The sequence below is a fragment of the Argiope bruennichi genome, chromosome 3 (assembly GCF_947563725.1).
Source record: "Argiope bruennichi chromosome 3, qqArgBrue1.1, whole genome shotgun sequence".
Taxonomy (NCBI): Eukaryota; Metazoa; Arthropoda; class Arachnida; order Araneae; family Araneidae; genus Argiope; species Argiope bruennichi.
Genome location: NC_079153.1, coordinates 56668983 through 56696022, shown reverse-complemented (window position 1 = coordinate 56696022; position 27040 = coordinate 56668983). Strand labels below are relative to the sequence as shown.

The 27040-nt window shown below is 27.5% G+C and overlaps 1 protein-coding gene across 1 annotated transcript; it reads right to left on the bottom strand.

Moving 5' to 3' along the window:
* Window positions 1–537: 537 nt before the first annotated feature.
* On the bottom strand, window positions 538–24505 carry LOC129963339 (leucine-rich repeat-containing protein 15-like). Its single transcript, XM_056077656.1, has 2 exons — window positions 22924–24505; window positions 538–1638 (listed from the first exon to the last, which is right to left on the bottom strand). The coding sequence occupies exons 1-2, from the start codon at window positions 24227–24229 to the stop codon at window positions 1526–1528; spliced, it is 1419 nt and encodes a 472-aa protein (XP_055933631.1). The 5' UTR covers window positions 24230–24505; the 3' UTR covers window positions 538–1525.
* Between the last annotated feature and the right edge of the window lie 2535 nt (window positions 24506–27040).

Below are 27040 nucleotides of genomic sequence, written 5' to 3'. Positions count from 1 at the left end.
GATAAAATCTTATGAATGCAAAATAAATTTTCATGAAACTGCAAATTGCGATGTAATGACATCTTTTTTATGATTTTCTATATCAATGAATTTATAAAATGCGCTAAACGACATCTAAAAACTTGAATGATTAGAAAGTCCTAGTCATAAGCAGGTATCTGCTTCCAGTTTATATGATGTAATTTCTGAAGATAATTTTTCAGAGTAGTTTTCTTTATGAGTAGTTTAAAAGTTTGTAAAAATAGATTCATATTTAATTCCATTTATAGATATCTAGATATCTTCCATAGATATCTAGAAAAATAAATTTATTCAAATAAAAATTAGTGCATCCAACTTAAAACTTACATCTTTAACAAATATACAAAGAGTAAAATAAAATCTTTATTTAACAAAAACTAAACAAATTATAGCAGAACTACAATTTTCAACAAATAAAGTTTTAAGAACAATTTTTCAAGTTAATTATACATTAATGAAATACAACTGTGCCATATATTATATACACAATTAGAACTTTTAAATACAAGGCGTATATTTACAGGAATAATATTGGAAAAATTAAAAATAACAATGTGGAGCTTGTAGTTTCTTATAGACATAATTTCTTTGTAAGGATTTGTACTAAAAGCAAGAAGCACATTCTTTAATTACAAAATGCTGATATTTTATTCTTTTTTAAAAGAATAACCATTATTATTTAAGTTCATTGGAGATAAAAAAAATTATGAAATACATATGCCGCTGATATCTATAAAATTAAAATATAGACTAATAGTTAAAAACATTGCCATTAAATTCGAAAACGTTGTTTGCTCTAATAAATATTAATTCACATTAAATGGATATTTATGAGGTCAAATTATACAATGGAATTTTTTAGACAGTTCGTTAGGGCAAGAGTCATCTTTGATTATGCTGTGCCAATGGAATTTTATGACGGGATACACTAAATGCATATAAAAATAGTACTTTAATGTATTTTAAGTTAAAAAATATTGGAATTTTAATTTAAAAAAAATCTTTATATTGTTCTTTAACTTATGTTTAGTTTCAAACAGATTTGCGTTTTCTTCCGTCTGGATAGACAAGCATATATTTTTTTTCTTTCTACGAAGTATTTTTCAATGTTATTTTCAATGTTCTGCTTTGTTTCAATATTTTTCTAAAACTAAAACGTTAACGAATACCAACTGAAGCCGTATCAAATAGCCAAAAAGAAGTTTAAACATAATTGATAGTTTTTATATTAAATGAAGATTTATAAAAACATAATCTATTTTAACTTGTGAAATGATACGTAATAACTCATTCTAAGTAAGTTTGTACATTTGAATGAATTAAAATATCTAAAATAATAATATGATATAAATAAATTACATGATGTTGACATGATATCTCACATAAATATACTTAATAATACTGATTTAATGACATAAAATGTCGCAGAAATACCCGTTTCATTTTTGATAAGGAACAGTTACTATAAACTCAGTTGTTAAATGCAGAAAAATCATAGTATAATTTAAAGTCTTGGTGGCTGATTGTTACACTTTGGTTGTCCATCAATTTCAATGTTCCGATTTTCAAGCGTGTGATATACAAACATCTGTTCAGCATCACAAATCAAGGGATTACCTGGAAGAAATGTTTATAAAAATTATTTCAGTTTGCATCACAGTCAATAATATAAATTAAAACAGACATTGCAAATACTAAAATATAATTCTAGTTTCCAATTTATGTAATATTTTTCTGTTCAAGACATAAATTATTAAAGTCTATCTGCTCAGTATTTTTGAATAAGACTATTAATACAAATCTTACTTTAATAAAATAAAAGTTTACATGAATAGAATAAATATTTTTCTTTACGGCTGCTTTCTTAATCTATATATTTGTAATTAAATATTTCTCTCCACAACGATGACATATATTTCAGTTTTTCAAGGAAAATGGATTTCTAACAAAGTTGAGTGAGAGCGCCTAAATAACATTTGTACAGGGAATGTTATTGACTCAGTTATACATTTCTAAATTTGTACTTATTGAAGAATATTCAGTATTCAGAATCATTGACGCCCGCTAAAAATCGTTAATGTTTATTTTACTCCAATAATAACAGTTTTTTTTTTATCATAACTGGTTTAAATAACGTATTTATTACTAAATTCGTGGATCTAAATAAAGGAAGAATGGGAAAATTTTCACTATCATTTAAAAATTACTAAGGGTTATAAAAGTGGTTTTTCAACTTAGCATTTAATTCTGTTTTCGTTCTTTACTTTCGGTGTTTTTTTGTCCCCGTTTCCAAATTCCAGTACCTCGGGAATTTGAAGGAAATAAGACAAACAAATTTTAACGTTCAAAGCTTTTATTCACTTATTATAAAAATGATCGCAAGAAAATTCTTGTAGAAAGTCCTTGTCCAGCAACGAATTTTTCCTTTATCTATACTTATAATAAAGGGTGTTGCTCTGCAGTTTAGAACATTTGACTCAGAGATATAAAACTTAGTATATATGGTGCTTTGAAGTAGAAATGTGTACCTCGGGGTAATTTTTTTTAACTATTAGAATTTTAATTATAAATTTTTGCGTTTTCTCGCTATAACTTCCGAAAATATTTCAGTAATTTTTTTATTCGACAATGAAAAATGATTTTTGCATCATCTTAAGACTCAAAAAATTATCTTTTCAATGGTACCAACAGTTTTTCATATAAATTTTTTTTTCTATATTTAATAAATGTTTTAAAAACATGGATTAAACAAATTATGCATATGCATTAAACAAATGTTTTAAAACAAACAACAACATAAACAATGTTTTAAAACATATGCTTAAATGTTTTTAAAACATTTAAGCATATTTCCTGATGAGAATAAAAAGCTAAAGCAAGAATTCGGAGCGAATATTAAACGTATCTTGAGGGATAATACAAAAACATAATAATTCTGGAAGAGTACCAAAGTTATTGATAAAAGTAACTATTAAATTTGCAGATATTTTTGTTTTTATTTTTTAATCCGAATCATTATCGATATTAATATAAAAAATAATGAAAGATGTAAAATAGTGTAATTAAACTACTGTTCTTACAAATTCTTATTGACTAAGAAGATTTCAAGATACCAAGCAATATATTCTTTATATTCTGAAGACAATCTGTTAAAGATGTAAATTTATATCTAAAACTAATCGTCAAAGCGACCAGTTGGTTCAATAGGAATATTGGTAATATTTGATTCCAGGAAAAACATATAAATGTAATTTCATATCCATGATTTCACTAAATAGTCTGGCATTAAAACCTTCCTTTTTAATTAATTTTATTGTGTACATGAACCCTTTTGATGGAGACAACTTTATAGCATCACAGCGCTATTGTACTTCGCTATTATACATTTAATATGATTTTTTAATTCAAAACTTCTATAACATATATATAGCAACAAATTTTAGATTATTTACAATATTATTTATTTCTCATAAATGAAAAATGAATAATCAAACGAAAAAGTATCACCATTTATGGAGTAATGAACATATATGCATCAAAATTTGAAAAGTAGCATTAAAATTTGTCAATTTATTTTCAAAAAAATATCTGAAAATTTACCCTTGAGAAAGAGTAGAAAACTTGAAACGAAGTTAACTTTCTAATAATAACTAAACTAGAAACTTATCGATAAAATATTATTGTTTATTTATGTTATATGAGATAAAAAATTTAATACGCTATTTCGTAAATCTTTTAACCTCATTAAAATTTTGCTTGCATTCTAAAGATAAATTTTGGTTTATTTTTGTTTTTTCAACTCTTTTTCCTTTCATGAGAAAATAGCAATATATAAACAAAGTTGTGATGCAAGAAATAAATTCACATGTTTTTATTTAGCATTAGTTCAATAACGGAATAATAAACAAAATAAATAATTTAAATTGGTAGTTTTCGTTTTATCATCTACAGGAAATATTATGAGTCATTTGGTTTTTTTCTGTCGACTATCGACAAGCCGTTTTGCCTCAACTGCTGTGCATGCTCAAAATATGATGTTTTTTCTATATAGTATTTTATTTCATATTTGAATGACTTTATGTTTTAGAATTTTAGATATATTATCCAAGATGTGTTGGGAGCTTCTCTTTAAGACATTTTTATATTTTGTGATTTTTCTTTTTTCGAACTGTTTTAATATTTTATTTTGTGATTTCTTCTTTTCATATATTGTTATAATAAAAAAAAATCTCAAATTCGTGATTTTGATGAATTTCCATGCTTCAGACTTCTATGAATTAGAATAACACATTTTTGACGTAATATCTGTCGGTGTCTGTGAACAAAATAATTTAAAAACGCTTTGAGTTAAACGGCTGAAATTTGGTACCCAGTCCTTACATCAAATTTCTAGATTTCTGTGAAATTTTGAGTGAAATTCATGCAGAGGAAATCTGGATGTCCGAATATAACATGATAACTACAAAACGTAAAGAGCTAGATAGATTAAATTTGATACACAGATTTTTCATCTAAAATTTAGATATCTACCAAATTTGGTACCAAGCCCATTCAGGTTTGATAACCTGTCGGTTTGTACTTTCACAAGTAGACGCGATAACTCAAAAACGCAGGGGTTTAAATGTATCAAACTTGGTATCTGATTTTGTAAATATACATACATTGTAATTCTGTAAAAATGCTAGATTCACACATAAATTTGCTAATTCCATACCAGTTATTCACGACATTGTCATATCTTATCCAACTTTCGCAATGCATGTAGGAGTGTGGAAGGGGATAATACCTTTATTAGATAGTATGCAAGAAATTTTGGGAAGATTCAATTTTATTTTCATTCAATTTTATTTTTCCAGCTGATTCAATTTTATTTTCATGTATGTTATTCATACATTAGGTTCGTCTTTTTTTTTCCCTTCAGATTTTCTTAAAGGAGTACAAGAGGACTATTCGTTTTAACAAACTATTCGCAGCAGTTTTTCGTTCGACCCTGCCATAAAACATTGCGATTTTTTTTAATGTCTTCGTAGGGAGGGATAAATAGAGTTAAGTCGATATTACTATTATTAAAAAAATTGAAGATTCTAAAAAAAGGAGTGTTATTGATAATGTATCATTCGTCCTTATATAATAAAATTTTAATCTTTTTTTCTTTAACTAATTTTAATAAATTTGTAGATATTTTTTATTATCATCGTGGAATTAATGATATGATTATTCAGAACTCCGGAAGTTAAATAATTTTGAATATCATGTCTTTAATCTGAAGAATTTTCCAAATTCATATAAATCCTGTGCTGTTTCATCGAGACAACTTATAGAGATATGTAGAGAATCTGAATAAACTTATCTTTTGCTTTATTCAAATAATATTTATCAAATGCAAATATGTTGAATTATACAGAAGAATGGATTTTTATAAAATTAAAGGATTAATTTAAATGATATGCATTCCTAAATGCGAAAAACATCTAGAGAATAAAATGTGTTTCGTACACTGATAACCACAGAAGAGTAATCTCAAGTAGTGGGATGAGAGACGTCACAACAAGGACAATTGAAGCTGAATTCATAAAATTATTACCCGTTAGAATATAAGTCTCACTACCAATTAATTATCCGTAGGAGATAGTCCCGTCATTATAGCGAAGATCACTCGACCCTACAATTTTACTATGCCATCATAGAAGCGAAAATCTCTCCATTAATCCGGTAGCTACTCATGGCGTTCCCAGATAAAACACTAAGACGGAAATAAATATTCAGCATTATATCAATTAAAGACCTATCGATATGACAAGGCAAAAATACTAATTTATATGATATTTATGCAAAAATAAAATTCGAGGGTCCTGTATCAACTATAAAAAGAAATGAGGACTGTGTAAGAAATAATAAATTGATTTGTGTAAGCAATGTAAATGTAATACTTTTACATGTGTTCGCAGACTTTATTAAAAATGTGTTTCCCTGAGCTGAAACCATGGGTGTATTTATTTGAGAATATTTTTGATCATGCTCATTTTTTATTGACAAATTATTATGGAAACTGTTTTGGTGCACGTCAATTAGAAGCAGATGTTATTTTTATTCTCATGCAATCTTCTTGCTATTTAAATGTGTATACTTCAGAAGTGTGGTCACTAGAAAACAGTTATGCCAACATCGTCTTTTAAAATTTTGTACCTTTATTAAAAATTCCACAAAGAATGTAACTTTCTTTTATTATCTACATGTCCACGGCAGTAAATATGTTTTTAAAGAGTTTTAACATTTTATTTCAGTTTTTGAACAAAATTATACTAAAAAAATATCGAACTTAATCAAATGTTCTCGCTGTTTTTTTAGCTCTTTTTTAACAATTAATTTTTATTTTTCATAAAATGGTGTATTAATTGTTTTTAACTTACAACTGTGTCAAATTTCTAAACTTCATTTAATCAATAGATAAATTACAGGGATCTGTTATTCTTTTTGAAATAACAGTTTTAGTTCGTCAAACTTCAAAAATCACTTTCTGGAACAACGCTCCTATCAGAAAAAAGAAGAAAAAAAATTGTTCAGTGATAGTTTAAAAAATAATCGAAATAGCTTGCGAAAATTTTAAAGTAATGCATACATTTCTAATAATATTATGGTGAAGAAAAATATGAGCATTGCTTTACTTTTTGAATTGTAACCTTCAATGGATAAATCTTTTACTTTTAAATTTTACACATGCATATGATTTCATGAAAACCACATGCATAAAAGGTTTTCTTAAATTTTTATTGCTATTTTAATAAAAATAAATTTATCAATTAATTTATTTTAAATAAATAAATCAATTTTGGTCTTTTCGAGCATTGCTTTGGTATGAAACTTGAGATAAAATTATTGCACGAAAATTTTATTATGTACTTCTGAATTTCAATTTTTTTATTAACATAAAAACCGATGAAAAATTTTGTTTTTATTTTTCAAATCTTGCAAGTAGAAAAATTATACTTCTGAAATATTTTAAAATTTTTTTATCATTGTTTATAAAAGAACGAATTATGTTTCATTTTTTAATAATGATCATTTTCTAACGCATTTAGAGGTGGAAAACTGTAATACACGTAATTCATTTCGACCTGTAATTTTATTTTATGTCACAGAAGTTAATACACAGTATAAATTAAGTGTTAATGATTTCATTTAATTTATACTGAAAATTTTTGTCATGTATGTAGTTCAGTTCGATTTGTAACTTAATTTTGTGTCACAGAAGTTAATGTTTCTTATATGTTGATGATTTCATTTAAATACGCCGATTTTTTTTTCTCGAACTAGCTTCAAATTTAATTTGTGAAAATTTATCAAAATGCATTCACTTTTGTTTAATTTTTAAAGATATGCTTTTTAAACATTTTAATTTCACTGATATTAACCACTCGCTAATAGTAGTGATATTTGGATCAATCGCCTAGACGGGACCTTGATGAGTCGATCTTAAATATGTGTACCATAAAATATGAAATATGGTTATGTTTTATTATGTTATCACAATGTTAATGTGTGTTATATTAACGTCCCATTTTAAAGCAACACTAGGGCTATTTTGGGATTTGACCTCGTAATTTTGAACTGTGGTCAGATAACGAGGACAGCACTTGAACTTGTACCCCCTCTCCAAACTTCCACACCACACCAGAGAGTAGATATTAAATGTGAAAAGAATATAATTATGCTTTGTAGAATTGTTTTTATGAAGAAAAAAAAGTTAAGTAATTGTAGGAAATAAGTGTTTGCATTTAGACACCATCTTTGAAATATTTTCGCAAGAGGCTAATGGTCAGTACGCTGTTTCAAAATATCTAATATGTTTTTCTATATCCTCTCATCACAAACGCCTATATCATAAACTTAACTGCAACTTCAGTTGTAATAGCCTTTATTTAAAAACGTTTAAAAGTAAGGTCAGATAAATTTTATTTATTGTTGTCAAAAAGTTGTTCAGATCACACCAACTATGCTAAAATAATTACTTGAATTGTATTGGTGAAATTAAGTAGACGATTATCTTCGAAAAATATTAAAGATATTACTCAGAAAGCTGTTATAATAAATAATTACCTCCATGAAATAAAGATAGAGCGATTGAAAGCAAAACAATAGGCAAAAAAATCAAACGATAAAAGTCTACTTTGTGTGAAGTATCAGTCTTATTTTTCAAACTGTATAAACCAATAAAATTGAACTAATTCATTGTCTTATTCTTGTTAATGCCGTAGCATATTTTGAAGCTTTTAACATTTGAATGGGGAATGTGTTGATACAAGTGATGATCCTGATTTTATTGTTCACAGCTTCATCTTGATATGAATGGGTTCAGTTTTAAATGTAAGGCATATTTCTTTATGAATCGTTTCTCACTTTCGATTTTGATCATAATGCTGAAAAATCATGAAAAAAAATCCAAAATTGTGATTTTTACAATTAGAATTTCAGTTTATTACAGCAGGAATTGTTTCGAAAAGCACTAAATTCCATTACGTAATTTCTGTTTTGGATTGCTCTGTTTTGGCTTACATTAGTAATCTAATATGTTCCTCTCCTCTTAACATTCCATACACACAATTAAAAGATAAAATTAAAAAATATGACATCGAATATGTTAAAATATTTTTCAAGATTTGCAACTACTAGAGAAAACTCCTACTAACTTTTAATACGAATGAAAGAATTGTATAATTGTCATATTAATGGCGGTATTTTATAAAAACTTTTTTTGCAGCGTTCTCCTGTTATAATGCAACTAATCTTGTCTGTTTGTGATGATGATTTTGGGAAATTAGCACAAATCAGGGATTATATTAATAAGACTGCAGCTAATAATACAATGATTAGTAAATTTGAGCTAACCACTGTACTATTAGCTTTTTGGCACTTTTCTTCTTTAAAAGTACTAAACAAAAGTTGAGGAGTGGTCACAGCAGGTTCAGCGAATGTCTACGTGCTTATTTCGCAGTAGTAGTAGACAAAGGACAAAATTGCATTTTCGATCACGTATTATCACAGACACTAAAAAATATTGACATCATATTCATTATGTTGATAAAACTAAAAAATCCGTGGAGTCATGTTCTTATTCGGAAAACTTAAAAAAGCCTCACATGTAGTGGCTGTTGACGATTGTGGATTAAGCTATTTATTTGTGTACGAAGCAGATGTAAACAAATTTTTAATATACAGCAGTGTGACTTGCTTTGCTTTCTCAGTTTCCTTAACATAAATGTGTACTAGACATGTACGTCATGTCTTCGTCGCATTTACAGTGTATTTAATGTTGGATATTGACATAGGGCGGTTATAATTCTGGAATTTTGTGATTGCATATGTTTCGACTAAATTCGGGTGTAGATTTTTAGAAAGATTTGAATTACTTATTAATATTCAGAATTAAATAAGTAAATTCAATGACTAATGTTGAAAATTATGTAAAGAAATTTTAAAATTTTTGGTTGTAAATAATTTGGTGTTTCTAATTTTATTAAATCTTATAATGATGTAAAATCCATTTTTGATCGTTAACATGGGATAATTCTGAATTCTCATTTAATTTTTAATTAAATTTTTTTATCTCTTTTATTATTAATATATATTATATTAATTATGGATTATTAATATAATATCTATTAATTAAATAATAGATATATTATTAATAAATAATAATTATAATATAGATTGCTAGGCATTATTAATGAAGATTTTGTTTCGTTTCTCAAAATGTTTTATTACTTTTTTCTTTTGATCAGTATAGATAAAAAAAATCAATACTTTTCCCTCAAGGACATATTTTTTTCGTATAATATAGCTATAGCATAAGGTTTAAAAATTGTAAGTTCACAGAAACGTCTAGATATTCAAACGAAAATATACGTATGATGGAGGTACGGTAAAAAGTCTAACAGATTCAGTAACACATGAACCGAAAAAAAAGAGTGCACAAATTAGCAAGTGCAAAGATTAATAACATACAAGCAACAGCAAATGGAGATCAGGGAGAATTCGTTCGAGATTAACACTCGAAAAAGATAATTCACTTAAATACTCCTCTCAACTCGACAACCGGCTTTTACTCTGTCACTCTTCTACACTTTTCATGAAAGGGCAAAGAAATTTGTTGAAGGATATCATATTTTCGCTCTTACTCTAGATATATTCAAAATTCTAATAATTCCGGGTACCTTCATTTTTATTGCTAAGACCGGGCATACATTTGGAGCCTTTAAAATATCTGTAAACTTTTCTTTTTACCCTGAACCTAATTATGCAAGGAAAAAGTATTACAGATTCATAGTATATTTACTGTTAATTTATTTTCAAAGTATTCTTTAAAATAAGAAAACATTTTTGAATAAATTTCAATCTATACTAATAATAAAGATGAACGTGTGTGCGCGCGCGTTGTGTGTGGTACATGTGTGTTTGTATATGTTCGTGCTTTTGTGTATTTGTTGACCCTCAACAGGCCAAATCATTTGCTTCACTGTACCAAATTTGGCACATATATGCTTTGGAGGGAGGAAATATGCACCTCTGGTCGATTTTTTTTTTAAATTTTCACTTGGAATCTTAATTAATTAAAAACTAAGCCAAATTTTGGAATTTTTCGGTGATAACTTCCGAAAATATTATAATATAAAAATAATTTTACACCATTTCAAAATTTAAAAAATGCCTTTTTAATAATACCAATTTAATAATCGTGCGAATTTTTCCTGAATTTTGGCAATTTTTAAAAATATTTTGTTTTGTTTATTTCCAATGATAACTTACATTTTGCTTTGAAGTACAACCCATTTTCATTGTTTTATCAACAATCTCAACGCATGATTTTCTTTCATTGTTGAAAGGTAAAGAAGAAGGGTTTTGTTTAATATCTGTGTTGTTTATGAGACAGATAAAAAAAATTCAAAGAACAATACCATGAAATTTGAAAGATAGATGACCGCAGATTTTCATTTTTAATAGCGATATAATATCATGGAATTAATTTCCATTAGAAAAGTTCATATACATGTTGAGAGGAGCATATGTAAAGCAATTAAAATAATAAGGATTGATAATTTGCCAGAATCATGAACATGAAATTTTGTTTATACTATTTAAATAAAATTATAACTAAAATTCCTGGCAAACCAATAGATCACCTAGGCGACTCGAACTCTTTCATCGGTAGGAAAAGAACTCAATAAATTAAATAGATAAATGTATAATTTTCAGCATGTGTCCGAGTGAAATGAAAAAAATTGAAATGTGAATATTTTCTAAAAAGTAAATGGAAGGGAAAATTTCTGTGATCTTTTATAATATCTATATTATTTATTCAATAAAACGATTTAATTTAAGGCAAACAAGGTTTAATATATACATGATAATCTCTTTAATCAGCGCCCATCAGCTAATTTGGGACAACAAAATGATCTAAATGAAGTAAATAATCATATTTTAGTAACTAAGTCAATAAATGCTCTGATGAATTAAGAATTTTAAATCTTTATAGAGATCCTTTGCCTTTTGAATCATATTTAACAAAATATTCTTGAGACACCAATATTTTAAATAAAGAGTTGAACAATCAACTAAATCAATCACTAAAACTGACTAATATATGAAATTTGAATATCACTCTTCCATAAAAACTGGCATTTTTAGATCACTTCATCGACTGTCTCAAAGAAGATACGCCAGTTCCAGGGTTTCTCGAGGGTGATTAGCCTATGATTATGAAAATGTTGATTGTTCTAAAATTGTAATATAAAAACTTAATAAATCAGTCAGATTTGATCGCAGAAGATAGAAACATATATTTGTTTAGTTAAAAGTTGGAGTGTCAAGAGTATTTTTCAGAATATCATTACTTAGGATCAAAGGGCTGCCGAAAATCATAATTATATCAAAATAATTATTTCATAATTATTTTCAAAAATACATTTATTGCTTGAATAAAATAAAACAATTTTATCTTCATCAATTAAATCTTTTGAAAGTAAAATTAAAAACTGAATTTTACGATAAATCAGAGAAATTTTTGTTGAATAATTCTTTGAAATATAAAATTTATGAAAATTATTCTATAGTACACAATAAAACTTCAATGCATCGCGACTCTGCTTTCAATTCTTATGTTTAAAAAAAACATGCTTTCACTAAAAAATGTTTTTATATTAATTGCAATTTAACATTTCCACTTTAATTTAAAGTTGAAATTTAGTTTAAAGTTGAAATTTTATGGGCTCTGACAGAAAATTAGAGAGCGAGAGATACATAGTACAATGAACAAAACTGCTTAAGGCTTACATAATAGTATGAGTGAATTATATAACCAACAAAATCTAAAGCTTAAAAATATTTTGTAGTAAAAGCTAAAGAGATCAAATTATATAAAATATTTAATTGAAAAATTTAACGAGCACTAATGCTGCGAAGCGGCTGGTCGCCAAAGGCGGCTCATTTTCAGTATATTTGTATTTATTATTTTCATCATTTACTGTTTCAAGAGTAAATTTTAAACAGCATCAAGTTGAGAAAATGAGCACCTAATAACTGGTCTGAACACAAAAACTAACTCAAGTTAATAATAAAATTATTATTACCCAATATTTAAAAGAATAATTTAGCATCATCAGAATCAACAAATTACATGAATTTCAAATTATTTGACATTTTATAATTCATTCATAACTCTGCCTTAACAAATATTCAAAATCTTTTGCTCAAAAGTGATCGTAAAGTTTCTCAATATTACTGCAAAAGAAAGAGACAGTTACAAAACAATTGTTATAAGATACATTGCTTTCTATTTTCACTTTCATATGAATTGACAAAAAAATCTAAAGACTTGTCATAATTCTAAATCGAAAACGACATAATGTCAATACTTTTAACTATGTGCTGTAACATTGAAAATATCAATAATGTTCTATGAAACAGGTAAAGCCTTTTTGTTTATGCTGACTAAATATTTGCATCTATAACACTACTTAATACCAAAAGCCGTAGATTTTTTTTAACCTATACAAATAATAAAGATGAAAGTGGATGTATGTGGTGTGTGTTGACGCTCTGTAAGCCAGACCGTTTGATTCAGAGCTATTAAACTTGCAATGCATATACTTTGGAGGGTGGGAATATGCACCTTGACAAAATTAGATTCAATTTTGCCAATTTTTTCACGATAAGTTTCAAAAATATTATTGTACAAAAATGAATTTTACACCGTTTCAAAATTTAAAAAGTATCTTTTTAATGAGACTAATAAAATAGTCTAAATTTTTACTGAATATTGAGATTTTTATTTTCCTAACATTGTAGCTCTGAAATTGGAATTATTTTTATTGTTTTAACAAATATTTAATCTTGTGATTTTCTTCCATTGTTGAAAGTTAAACAATTATGCTTAATATCTGTGTAGTTTACAGGACGAATAAACAAAATGAAGCTCTAATGCGCAAAATTTAGTAGATAAATGAACTGGACATTTTCGTTTGGAATAGTGGGAATAATTCGTTTGGAATTATGGGACTTTTCTCTAATCGAAGGTAGGTTCATGCACACAATAAATAGAACAAACAATTAAAATAACGCGAATTTAATTTCTAGCAGTTTTACGGAATCATGAACCTGATGATATTATCTAAACGATATATCTGAAATGAAATCTAATATCTTCTGCGAATCAACTGGTCACCAGAGATAATTAGTTCTAAATAACATGATTCATCTAAAATACTTTTTATTGAAATTTAGTACAGATTTCTGCAAATTTTTTTTTTCAGTTTCATGGATTCTAATGTTAACGAATCTTTATAGAGATGAAAAATCAGGTATTATATTATATTATATAAATTAACAATATCAGTATTTTATGATGAACAGAATCTTTAGTAGCTATAAATTACATAAATTTGGAAAATTAGAACTGTTAAAAGTTTATTAAAACTTTCTTGCTTTTTTTATTCCTTCTTATTAGCTTTTAAAAAAATTCTTTAAAGCTTAGAGAAATATCATGTGTCTTATCTTATTCATTATTTGACTGTAATATTGTTAATATAATAATTACACATCAATCAAATCCCAAAGGTTATAAGATTAGATTCATAGCACCATTCTTAAAATTTGATTCTATTTGGAAATCTGGCAATCATTTTGGAAAGATTTCTTAGTGATAAAGTAAAGCATATATTCTATGCAACTGAAATAGTTGGAAAGAAAGAAACTAAAATTCTGAATGAAATTAGCATCAGAAAGAAAGAGAAAGTCTGAAAGACTGAAAATGAGTCAATTTAGAGTAATATGAGTTATTAAATATTTATGCTATTTAATTACATTTCCATTTCAATGTCAATAACTGTAAATTAAAAAATCACACATTTTTTGTCATAAAAAAATCAACTCGTTTTTCGCAGCTGTTTAATAAAATTTAGTTGCAATTAGAATTTAACAAATGTGAAAAATAAGAAGTGAAAAGATTTTTTTTCACTCCTCAAAATGATTTTTTTAACTTGTTTTTGATGTGATAATCACTTTTATTTCATTTCCTTTCCACTTCGGACATTTTTATGTTAATACAAAATAACGAATTTTGGACTGGATTTTACATTTCTGTGTACAATCAACTTACAGCTTAAAAATTTAAGAACAAGATACAGATTTTTTTAAAAAAAAACGATATTATGCATCTAAATTAACATAAAATTAAGGAGTTATCTAAAAATAATTAAATTTCCTTTGGAAATAGGACACATTTTTAAAAAACTCATTTCTTCATTACATAAAAATGATATGAATAAGAGCAGATTATTTTTCTTTTAATTTAATTTTGAATCAATGGCCAAAAGTTCCATCGCAATTAACAAATTTTAGTTAGATCCAGATGTGAAAATCAACAGTTATTTTCACATGCACAATCAACGGAAATTTAACATTTATTAAAGCATTATGAAAAATTTCCTGTGAGTAAAATTGATCTGAAATAGATATAAAGGACATTGATCTTGGAAAAACCGCAGAATTTTTATCGTTTTTCCCGAAACGATCATTTCAGCAAAATGCATCAACGTCATTCATGCGTCATTGTGACTTCATATTGAATTATTCAAGTTCTATGTCAAGTAATGTCTTTTCTTATGATTTAGTTAAAGGCCATCATGTACTCCGAAAATGGATATGGCATGTAAATATTTCTTAATCGCTTTGCAATTCCTTAACAATACCAATAAAATAAATGGATTAAATCGAGTAAAAAAAGGACCCTTTGAACTTCTTAATTAAAGTACATTTTTAAAGCAGTGACTTTATCTGGCTCATTTTTATATAAAATTGAATACAAAAATTTTCCCATAGAAAGCAGCATAAAATTATCGAAATTTTGAATCGATTTAAAGATGGGATGCTATTTAGCATTAACGGTTTTAAGTTCATTTGATTTATTCTATAATTCATTATATAATTATTTGCTCTACTGATTCAATCTAATTAGTTTGGACTCCTCACCAAGCATACATCCTTTTTTATAACTAGCCGATTTTTGAAACCTTACGTCATTCCGTTCATTTTACTATGCATTATTCTAAATATCTTTCAGTTCCTGAAAAATTCATAAAAAAAAAAAAAATATTCTGCCTATTTCTAGACTTTAAAGAATGCAACCTAATTTCTAATCTAAAAGAACGTAAAATTTTTCTTCAGGATTTTATAAAATTCTCTCAAAATGAAATAAATATATCACTTCCTTTCTTGCAATCTGCTTTGCCAATAATGATTTGTGTTAAAGACAGATGTTTAATTTCACTATTTCGTATGTTTCATAATTTTCTGCATTAATATCGATAGCAATTAGAATTATAAAACAAAAACGAAATCATATCTGCAATTTTAATCTGGACTTTTATTAATAACTTTAGTGTTCCTTTATAATCCATTTTGATTATATTATCTTTCATGTTATGTTATAATAAATAAAGGTAATGATAATAATAAAGATGAATGTGTGTCTGTCCGTAATAACTCTAGATGCCAGACCGTTTGATCTAGAGCTTTTAAAATTGGCATATAATATATATATATATATATATATATATATATATATATATATATATATATATATATATATATATATATATATATATATACTTTTTTTTTATTAGTGATAAGGCATTCCTTGTGCACCACAAAGTACTGCACAAGGCTTACAGAAGTCAGTAGAAACAACTACATACATAGATAAAAACAGATAAAAATAAAGATAAAAAAACAGTCAAAAAACAAACAAGACTAATTAAAAATTTAAGCAATAAATTAATGAGAAAAAAAAAGTCATTTTGTGGTCGACCAAAACATGAAGCGGAGGTGGAAACTTAATATTACAGGCATCGAGATCCAGAATAAAATCCCTTCTCCCTTCATTAAGTTTGGAGTAGTCAAAAAGCAAGTGTTCGACATTTTGAACTCCACCCACGCTGCAAGAGCATAGATCAGTCCGATAATCCAAATTTCTTGAGATAGTAATTGAAATTACCGTGGCCAGTGAGAAATTTTGTTAATTGAAAATCACTGAAGAAATGCTTGTTATTTAATCTTTGTGAAATTGTGGGGAAAAATAATTTATTAAAGAGGCAGTTGATGAATTCTGGTACAGCTCATTCCATAAGAGAATGGTCTTTTTGTGTTTTCTTTGCGAAAGTGAGATTTGGGGATGCTCACGGGATCAATGATGTTTAGGTTTGTAGCTTGCTTTGCTAGCCAATCGGCTCTTTCATTTCCTAAAATGACCTCGGACATGTGAAAAACAGACACTAATTCCCCTAGATTTAAGCTCGTAAAAAATGAAAAAAAGATCGTAAAGATTTGAAAATTCCCTACAATTTTGTTGCAGGAAGAAATATTGCTAAGCAAAAATAAGGGTGAAAGAGAATCAGTACAAATAAGAAACCTGGATGACAGAGTACAGTGGTTCACGATCATTTGAGCGAGTTACTGAGGCACAGCAATTCTGCTTGGAACACACTAACACTCATCAGGAATTCTAAACATAAAGTGTTCCATTTCGGCGACGTCTTGAAACATAACAAAAGCAAGTCCAACACGGTGGTTGAGTTTTCTTCCATCAGTAAAACACACTACAGGAAAATTGGTAAGAGCATTGTCGTCATAATCGATAATTTCGATAGGAACACAGCAGGATGTGGAAGATTAGATAAAAACACTTTGGAATCTTTCTTGGTAATATTTACATTATCTTTGAAATCTTTATTTTGCAGGACGAAAAGGTAAACCCCGCAATGACAAAGCAGGCTTCGTAACTTACAGTTCTGTAGCTACGTATAATTCTGAGTAAAATTCTTCTTTGAATTCTACGTAGATTACGGTAGTTGATCTTTTTTTTCAAAACATTACCCCAAACTTTAGAAGCATAGAAGACAAAAGGTACGATTACCTGTTTATAAATCATACCAATAACATTGGATTTCAATCCAAAGATGTTGCAAGAGTCGCGATTAAGTCCTTTAAAAATGATTTCACATTTTTTGGAGAGATATAGAATGTGATTTTTCCAACAAAATTTGTCATCAAACATTACCTCTAGATATTTGATTTCATTCACCATTTGAAGCCGTATGTTATCAAAAATGAGTTGCTTGCTGGAAAAGTCCACATTTTTTTTTAATTGTCATAACTTTCGATTTATTCGGGTTGAATTCCATTTTGTAATCTCTTGCCCAGTTTAAAATATCATTCAATGCGCTTTGAGCAAGTCCAAAAATATCATCAAGGAATTTCTCCTGAAAGCAGATGAGCAGATCGTCACGAAGGCTATAGTTTCACATCCGGAGAGCTTCGACAGCCTAGCGAGAAGGCTGTTCATAATTAAATTCTAAAGAAGTGGACCTATATGTATACTTAGGAGGGTAAAAAAATGCACTACGGAGCGATTTAAAAAAAAATTTAATTAAATTCAAATTCAAAATATTATTTGTAGGCTTTTAATATTATCACGTATAAATTTTTTTGAATAATTTTTTAAAAATATAAAAATGTATCTTAAGCATACTTTTCAAAAAAGAATACAAAGATGCATAAGAATTCTGAACGAATATTAAACAAATCACGAATAATAATACAAAAAAAAAACATAAGAATTCTAGAAAAATACCAAAGTTATTGGTATAAAGTTATAGATATTTTTTCTCTTTTTGTTTTACAGTCCGAATAACTATCAATACGAATACAAAAAATATTAATTAGCTTAGTAAAATAGTGAAAATAAGTTTCTATACTTACAAATTATTATTGGCAACGCAGATTTCAGAAAGGAAAATGATATTTTAACTAAATTCTGAGAGAAAAAAATATATAAAAGATTTAAATTTATATTTAAAATATTATTAACATGATGAAAAATGCGAAATATTATGCCAGCATGTTTCTCTATTCTTTTTCTTTCTTTCTTTATTTTAAAACATGTTTATCTTGTATTTGAAAATAAATCCTTTTTTTTTTTTTTTTTTTTTTTTTGCCAAAAAATGTTTTATGTTGTAAATTTTCTAAAAATTATGATTTTATGTTAATGAAATTACAACCGCATAATTATTTAACTTGAAAATGCGAATAAGTTGTAAACTTCATTTAGAAAGGCTTATAATTGGGCACAGATAGCTTTTTAACTTAGGAACATGACAGTGTTTAAAGAATAGAAAGAAAGGGAATGCTAACATTTCAATGGTAACATAACTTTAAGGAATCGTTAAGAATAAAACAAATGTTATTGTTTTAAAAACCACATACTTTAAGGAATAAAGTTCCAGATAACATTGACAGTTCTTTTCCATCATAAATGAATTGGTAAAAGTACTACCAATATAAGCATTTTACATTAATGTCAAGAATTTCAAATCCTTTACATTAGATTTAGGTAACCAAATTAAAGAATTCCTGTGAGAAAACTTCTCCAATATAAAACAGATGCTATATAATTACAGCAGAACCAAAAGAAAAGATGAAAGAGGGGAGTGTTTAATCTCTCATTATTATTAACTAATCATTATGTAATTCTTCGCTTTTAGAGCAATCTCAGAAAAACATAACAAAATAATTTATGCTAAAAAAAGGTAATATGCATAACACATTGTCAGTTGCAATGTCAAAGATTTCCAAAAAATGCATTCACTCTTTGAAACACTAGGCATGAGCAATCAATATCTTATGACTTTTCTGAAGTGTTATGATTCTAAAGAATTAATGCACTTTAATACAATATTATTTTTATGTTGACTTACTTTTTGTTAATTGTAAGATTCAAAAATTTCTCAAAACGCTCTATAGAACATTCAATCAAGAGCTACCAAATTTGATACATTATTATTTCTTGAATAATAGGTGTTCATATTTTTTTTAAAATTATATTCAAATTATTAATTAACTAAAAATATTTCTAAATTTTTCATCAATAACTTCGGAACATATGATAGCAAAAAATCGTTTAAATAGACCTTTCAAATTGAAGAAAATATAAATCTTTGGGTAACGTCAATTAGAGCAATTTTCCAAATAGAAGTACATACTTTCACAAATAATTGAGTCACCTATAGAATGAACAATCTATATAGATGAAGTACAGTAATTTATTATTTTTAAGTCAGTTTAGTGATTTAGTAAGATTATCATTGTAATGACGCGAGGACACATACTTATAAAAGACACATAACTCAAACAAAACGCAGCACTCACACTTTTCTTCAGAAATATTTATTTAAATTCATAGCAAAAGCACAATCATCATTCTCCCTCCTCCACCCAAGCTCTTCTCCACATATCATTAAAAAAATAAAATAATAATAATTAAAAAAATAACCCTCAACAGCGGCGGCGAATCTCGCCAATCGTTTCCGCTGACATCGCTAATGGCGGCCAAACATCACAATCATTCATTAAAAGTTTCTCTCCTTTTAGCCGCAAATATCTTTCGGGGATATTTAAGAATAAACATTTTCCCAATATACTCATATTTATTTAAATAAATTCTTTGTTAATTAAAAATAAAAATATCTTTCAATTTTTTAAAATTTGATTCTCCTTAATTTTATAAGTCCAGAAAACGAAGAATGCAGAAAATAGATTTTCTGCATGGTTTGGCACATTGATTGAGAGACATTGAACAAAATGCTAGATGCAAAAAGAAAATAAAAACGCAAAAAATTTATTTTGCCTATTAGTTTTTAAGTTATTAAGTCTCATATCCCCAAGTCCAGTAATTCAAAATTTCGATGTGTTCGTGGCATTCTTTTTATATTTTTCGTTTATTAAAATAAATATTAAAGAATTCTTATAAAATTATTTCAAATATAATAGAAAATTTTTCAGTTTGGAAATCGAAAGATATTTTCGAAAACAAACGTTTGTGAAAATTTTTCTAGTGGTCTAAATAAAATTTTATCAAGGAACAAATTTTCAAGAAAGAATAACTTTTATCGCCTAATTTAATATGTGACATTTCCCAAGTTTTTACATAATAATTGCTTTAGTTTTATATTCAACCAAATTATTTCTTATTAACTCTCTGGATTTTTTTCTTAGCAAAACTAATTTGGAAACTTGACCGAAATAAAAATTATGCGATGAAAGTTAACAAATGATAGATGTTAATTATTATATAAGTTAATTATTTTGTATAATATTCAAGAAGAAGGAAAACTTTAAATAAATATTTTAAATATGTATCCTACATTTCAAAAATGCTTCCAAAATATCAATGTAAAGTTTAACAAAAACATTTAAGACCTAGTTTTAATATCAGCGATATAGTTATGGACTTTAAGCTGAATTTATAAATCTATAAAAATAACAAAAAATGTGGAAAGACATATTTTCGAAAGAGATTAATGAGACTTGCGAAAGTTGCATAAGCAATTGCAAGGTTCAAAGATTGAATTAAGAGTAAAGAAGTAGTTAATGAATTGCTTCCTTGTGGAGAAAAGCAAGGTCGGAAATAAAATCAGCATAACTACTAATTTTCAGATTTAGTGATAGGAAGTGAAGTGTAATTATAATAATAAAAAAAACTAAGATAACGAATGCCACTTTGTTCAAAGAGGACTTTTAATGAAAGTTTGAACGACATGTGTATTATAATTAAATTCCAATTTATTCCAGATTTAATCGAAAATTTCTATTAAGTCAAAATTAATTGGCCTCTTAAAAAGGGAAAAACTATCAAGGTTTTAAAGACAGGAATTTAGTTGAAACAAAAATATATACATTTTTGTATTTGAAAGAAAAGAATTTCTCTAATATCATTCAATAATAAGATGTTGTGATTTTCAACAATAACGAAATGTTTTAATATATAATTTGGGGGGAGATAAATTTATTCCTCTGATTTGGAATCAAATAGAAAAATTCAAAAATTTAGATTTGTCCTTATTAAAATAAACTTTACCAATTGATTTAAAAGCTTTAGTTTAAATATCTGAGCAAATAGTAAAAGTGTTTATGAACAAAGTGAAATACTCCAATATTCTATATTGTCCTTTTGAATAAAATCTTATAATTAAATTTATACTAGAAGGGAAAATATTCGATTAAAAGAGCGACTACATTTCATTTTTTCCAAATAATAAACTCTTTGAAACGATTTTGTCTACAACCAGTTTACGGTTGAAAAAGCTCTCAAATTAACAGTATGACAAATTTGCTTTAAAAATCTACTTAGAGATATAAAATCGTATTGTGGATGGATTTTGCTATTCAATCATTCAATATAGAGATAACATTAAAGGTAGCATTAAATTTAAAGATATTTGAATAATTATTAAAGAAATATTACGAAAAATTAAAAGTAACAAAAGGAACATTTAATCTAAAGAAATGAATATCAACAAATTCTTTCTATTTAAATATGCTATTTATAAATGTAGCATGAAAAATAACTTGAAGAATGATATAGCAGAACAATTACAAATTATTTACCAGATATTGAAATCTAAAATCGATGCAAAATAATTTGAAATTAATATACAATGTAACTATATTTTAAAAAAAACAATAAAGATTCGTTGATATTCATGATTTATTAATGCACTAAATTGTCAACGCTAATTTCTGCAATATTTTAAATTGCAGATTTTTGCATGACTTTATTAAAGTGAATCATAATTTAACTTCCGTTTTTTAAAGTAAAATATCACTATACCACAGACGAGGTTATTTTATTAGCAAATTAAGCTTAAAATATAAACAATTTGTTTCTAATATTCATAATGGAAGAACCCTTGTAACAAAAAAAAAGTAAATAAAATAAAAAAATCTAAGTGTGATTAACAATTAAGATCTGATGAAATCTCGCATATCACTAAGCAAAAGGTAGTTATAAAATATTCAACTTCGCACTCCTTAACAAAAAACTATTATAATCATCTTCATATTGATACTACTTTCATATTCGGTTTTCATTCTGAAGAAAATAAAATTTCTTAATCATCTAATCAGGAAAATTCCTAACAATGATATCTTTTCCAAATATCTTTTATTTCTTTCTTCCCCCCCCCCCCCAATTTTATGGGTTATTTGTTTGTGTCAGTACTAAATTTAAATAAACTCAACGCTTTGAAATAAAAAGAAAGATCAATACGATTTTTCACACATTCCAAACGTTTTATATAAAATATTATTAATGAGTAATGCATATATATGTATAGATAGATATAAATATAAATAGATATAATAATAAAAGATAGATAAAAGATAAATAAGATATATAGATATAAATATAACATTCATCGAATCGAAATACGATGTCTGTAGCCCAATTAAAGTTATATAAATATCCTTTAAAAGAAATTCAATTTAATAAATACTGTATTAAGTGAACTTTCTTACCTGCCACACTTATGTAGTCAATCCTCGGTGAAAAACTAAAATCAACTGCTTTTAATATCCTTATTTGATTAAAACTAATATCTATCACTTCCAGCACAGTAAAATGCCTGATGAAACGACCTAAACTTGTCAAGTTATTTCTGGCTAGGAAAATTCTTTCTACAGGTAGAGCTGCTGTAGGTGTGCCAGATTTCAAATGGTGCAATCGATTATCACTAATATCTAATATCGACAGTTTTGTCAAATGTCTAATTTCAGTGAAGAAAAGATTTCGCAAACGATTATGGGTTAAATCTAAGCGTCTGAGATTTGTAAGTGGATGAAAAGCTCCATTTATTGCATTTATCCGGTTTCCAGATAAATCTAAACTTTCCAATGACTCTAATCCTTCAAAATCACTAAAGTTCAAAATGACTAAGCGATTCATAGAAAGATTCAAGTTTCTCACTTGACTCAAATTATGTAAAGAAGTACCTAACTGATGAATAGAATTGAACTGCAGATAAAGTTCCTGCAAATTTTTCAAGTCACGAAATGATCTGCCTAAGCGGCGTAATGAATTCCTCGCTAAGTTCAGTTTTCTTAAATTATGGAGTCCATCCAGTTCTCCTTCCAGTCTGAGTATTCTATTGTCATTTAAAAACAGCCATTCCAAATTCACTAAGTGCCTAATTGATTTGTTTAGCGATCTTAACCAGTTGTTGGACAATGAAAGAGTTACTAGTATTATTGGAAACGATCCGCGTTCTACGTGAGTTAGTTTATTACCCGCTAAGGAAAGATACTTCAACTTTCCGGCTCCTCGTAAGTCTCTGTGCGCCAGCTGAAACAGTTCGTTTTCAGGCAGTCGCAAAGAGATTAGAGATGACAGTTGACTTAGGGACTCAGGAGGAAATGTGAAGAGCGTGACGTTATGCAATGTAAGCATCAAAAGTGATTCCATCCCTGAGAAAGCATCGGCGGCGATCCATCTCAGGTTAGAATCTTTTATCTGGAGCCTTGTCACATTTAATGTGACAAATGCTCTTGATGGCAAGCCTTCAAAACGAGCTTCAACAATTCTAAGGTATGGTATAGGATCATCACGGAACCAAGCCCTTAGAGCTCGTAGTATAGTCTTCAGACTGCGAATATTTTCACAGTGAATAGTTGGAATGTCGGGAACTGTTGTGCACTCACAAGGTTTCAGAGCTGATGAAGGTGGACAAACGAAGTTTTCGAACGAATCCTGATTTTCCATGCTGTGCTCGGGCATATAACCCTCCACCACGAAAACATAGGCGAAAATAAACATCAATAACTTCATTCTGTTATCGGCACTCAAACCTCTTGACGCAGCGTTTAAATTTCTGCATAACCAATCGGTCGATAACTACATTTTGAACTCTAATGAATAATAATACGATTAGCTGACCGCACAATGATACCGCTTTGAATCGCGGTGAAGATCAGTAGTGATAGAACTTTAATCTTGCTTTTCCTTCATAAGCACAAAATCTATTTTCATCCCTTGCAGCACAGGAACACAAGAGCAAATATACATCTTGTTGAATCGGTCATTAAGGACTGTCAGATTCGCAAGTGTTTTACTTTTTTAAGAGCACTTAAAGCAGTGCGGCGAGTATCTGGCACACATCCAATTCGCAGCATGTTTAAAAGAAAAAGAGCAAAAGACCTTCGACGAAATATCACTTTTCCTCGACTTATGGAATCGAATGAATTAGTCACACCTTAATCGGGGAAACAACTTAAGTGAGTTTCATGAAAATGAGATATTTTTAAATCTATTTTTCTGGTTTATGAACTTACCTGTAAATTCAGGACCTTTATTTGTCTTCATCAGAGCATTTGAGAATATATATATATATATATATATATATATATATATATATATATATATATATTTCTCAGACTTCAGAGAGAAAAAAAATTAATCATCCCAGTTTTGTTTCAATATTATTTTGTTCAATTTAAAAAACGCTTTCATCGCAGAAATTCGAGAATAATTAATTTCATGTTTATTAAATTTACAAAAAATATTGATAAAAATTATCGACTGTAAACAGAAAATCGTTTTAAAATATTTTTATTTTTAGAATTGCACTTTTCTTTTATTGCATTTTGTAAAATTCTTAAATTCTAGGATAGGCCTCGAACGAATGTTAAATTTAGATGTGAAAATAAAATAAAATTATTAGTTGTTCGCTCCTTAAACCGTTTGTAGATATCTATTAATCAAACTATCCGCTTTTTAAGGACAAATTACAGGGAGTGGAGGCCGCTTTAGTGTTCCGATCAAGCAATCATTTGTATATATAGTGATGTATATCATGATTGTGTTTATCATGAGGTGTTGGAGAACCAAACCCTACCAGCATTTCTCTTGCCCGATGCTTTATTTTCTGAATTCTCTTCGTATTTTATTGCTTTTTTTCTTTTATTTTTATTGCTCAACAAATTCTTTGCGTAAACCAACCTAAATCATCTTTCCGAAGCTTTATCTTGCATCTTCTGATAAATGTACTTGTGTTTTTTTAACTGCATGCCATTGGCGAGCAATAATTACGACAGACCTTATTAACATGCAATCTTTGGTGACTGGAATGGAGTTATTACATAAGCATCGAAAGTGTATTTTGCAGTTTTTCCGACCGCTTGCAACCAAAATTTGACACATAACTATAATTGTAGACCATACCAAATTTCCCATACTTATGCCATTGCGTTTTTGAGTTGTCATGTTTACATGTTTGTGAAAATACAGGTCGACAGACGACCAGCTCCTTTGCGAATTTTATTTCAAATTTATACGTATCTACACTTTATATTTTAAATCTGTGTATTAAATTTTATTTATCTGGTTCTCTATATTTTGTAGTTACCGTATTAACTTATATTGGGAGAGTCGAACAGACAGAATTTTTGTGAATGGATTTCATCTAAAGTTTGACAGAAATTTACAAATTTGTTCTTGAGTCTGTACATCAAATTTTTATGTTTATAAGTTATCGTGTTCATAGACAGACAGACATAATTCAAAAAGTGTGTTTAGTAGACTTAGGAAAGTTTGAAATGTGGAGATTCGTCAAAATTTCGTGTTAGAATTTTTTTGATGATTACAATACTTCTTTTTGTATATTTCGTGTACTAGAAAGTAGAAATAAAAGAAGAAGAAAAAAAAAATGTTATCAAATCAGTGATGATAACTTGTACACAAATAAACGAATTTAAAATTTTCACTGGTAGATATGGCACGCGCACATAAATAAAACAAAACTAAAACTTCGGAAAGTCGGAGTACACCATTGGCTCACTCCGCAGATGACGTAATGCGTGATCTCGCTTAACGTACAGAACACTTCTTTGTTTGGATATATGCATATTGAAATAGTGATAGAGGGACTGCAACCCTATTTTGGTGTAGGACAAGATAAAATCACGTAACTTCAGGAGAGAATTTGTATTCGCGGTAACCGCATTTTCCATTCTCTATTATATTTCAATGGCAGATTATTTCTCGCTTTTAACTGTTAAATTTTAAACCTTATTTAAGCCATAATTAACTTTTGCTATTTCAACTGGATGTAAAAAAAAAATCTTCTAAGGAAATCTTCTAAGCTGTGAAATGCTCTGTGTCATTTCACAGCTATGTACAATGTACATTCTATTTATATCCATTTTAAGACAAAAATAAAATTTCTTAACTTGGATCACTCATTCTTAACTTGGATAAATTAAATAAAAATTTCTTAACTTGGATCACTCAGTGATTTTATGGTATAACTGAATAATATTTCATAGTTTGGTTTAGTTATTGTATTTAATTTAGTTAACTTGTTATTAAGATTCATTTAAGCTGATATAATTATATTGTATTTTCCTACTCGCTTTATTTTATTCTAGAATGTGTTGCACGCGCTTGGGTTACATTCATGATTCAAAAAAATATCATGCAAGCTTGGCATGACTTTTTTCTTGCCAATACAAGTGTATATAAAAATATACAAGTGTATTGGCAAGTATACATAAAAATATACAATCTTTTATATACAAGTGTATATAAAAATATTATTGATCAATTAATAATTATGTATTTATTTTAATGCAAATAAATTTC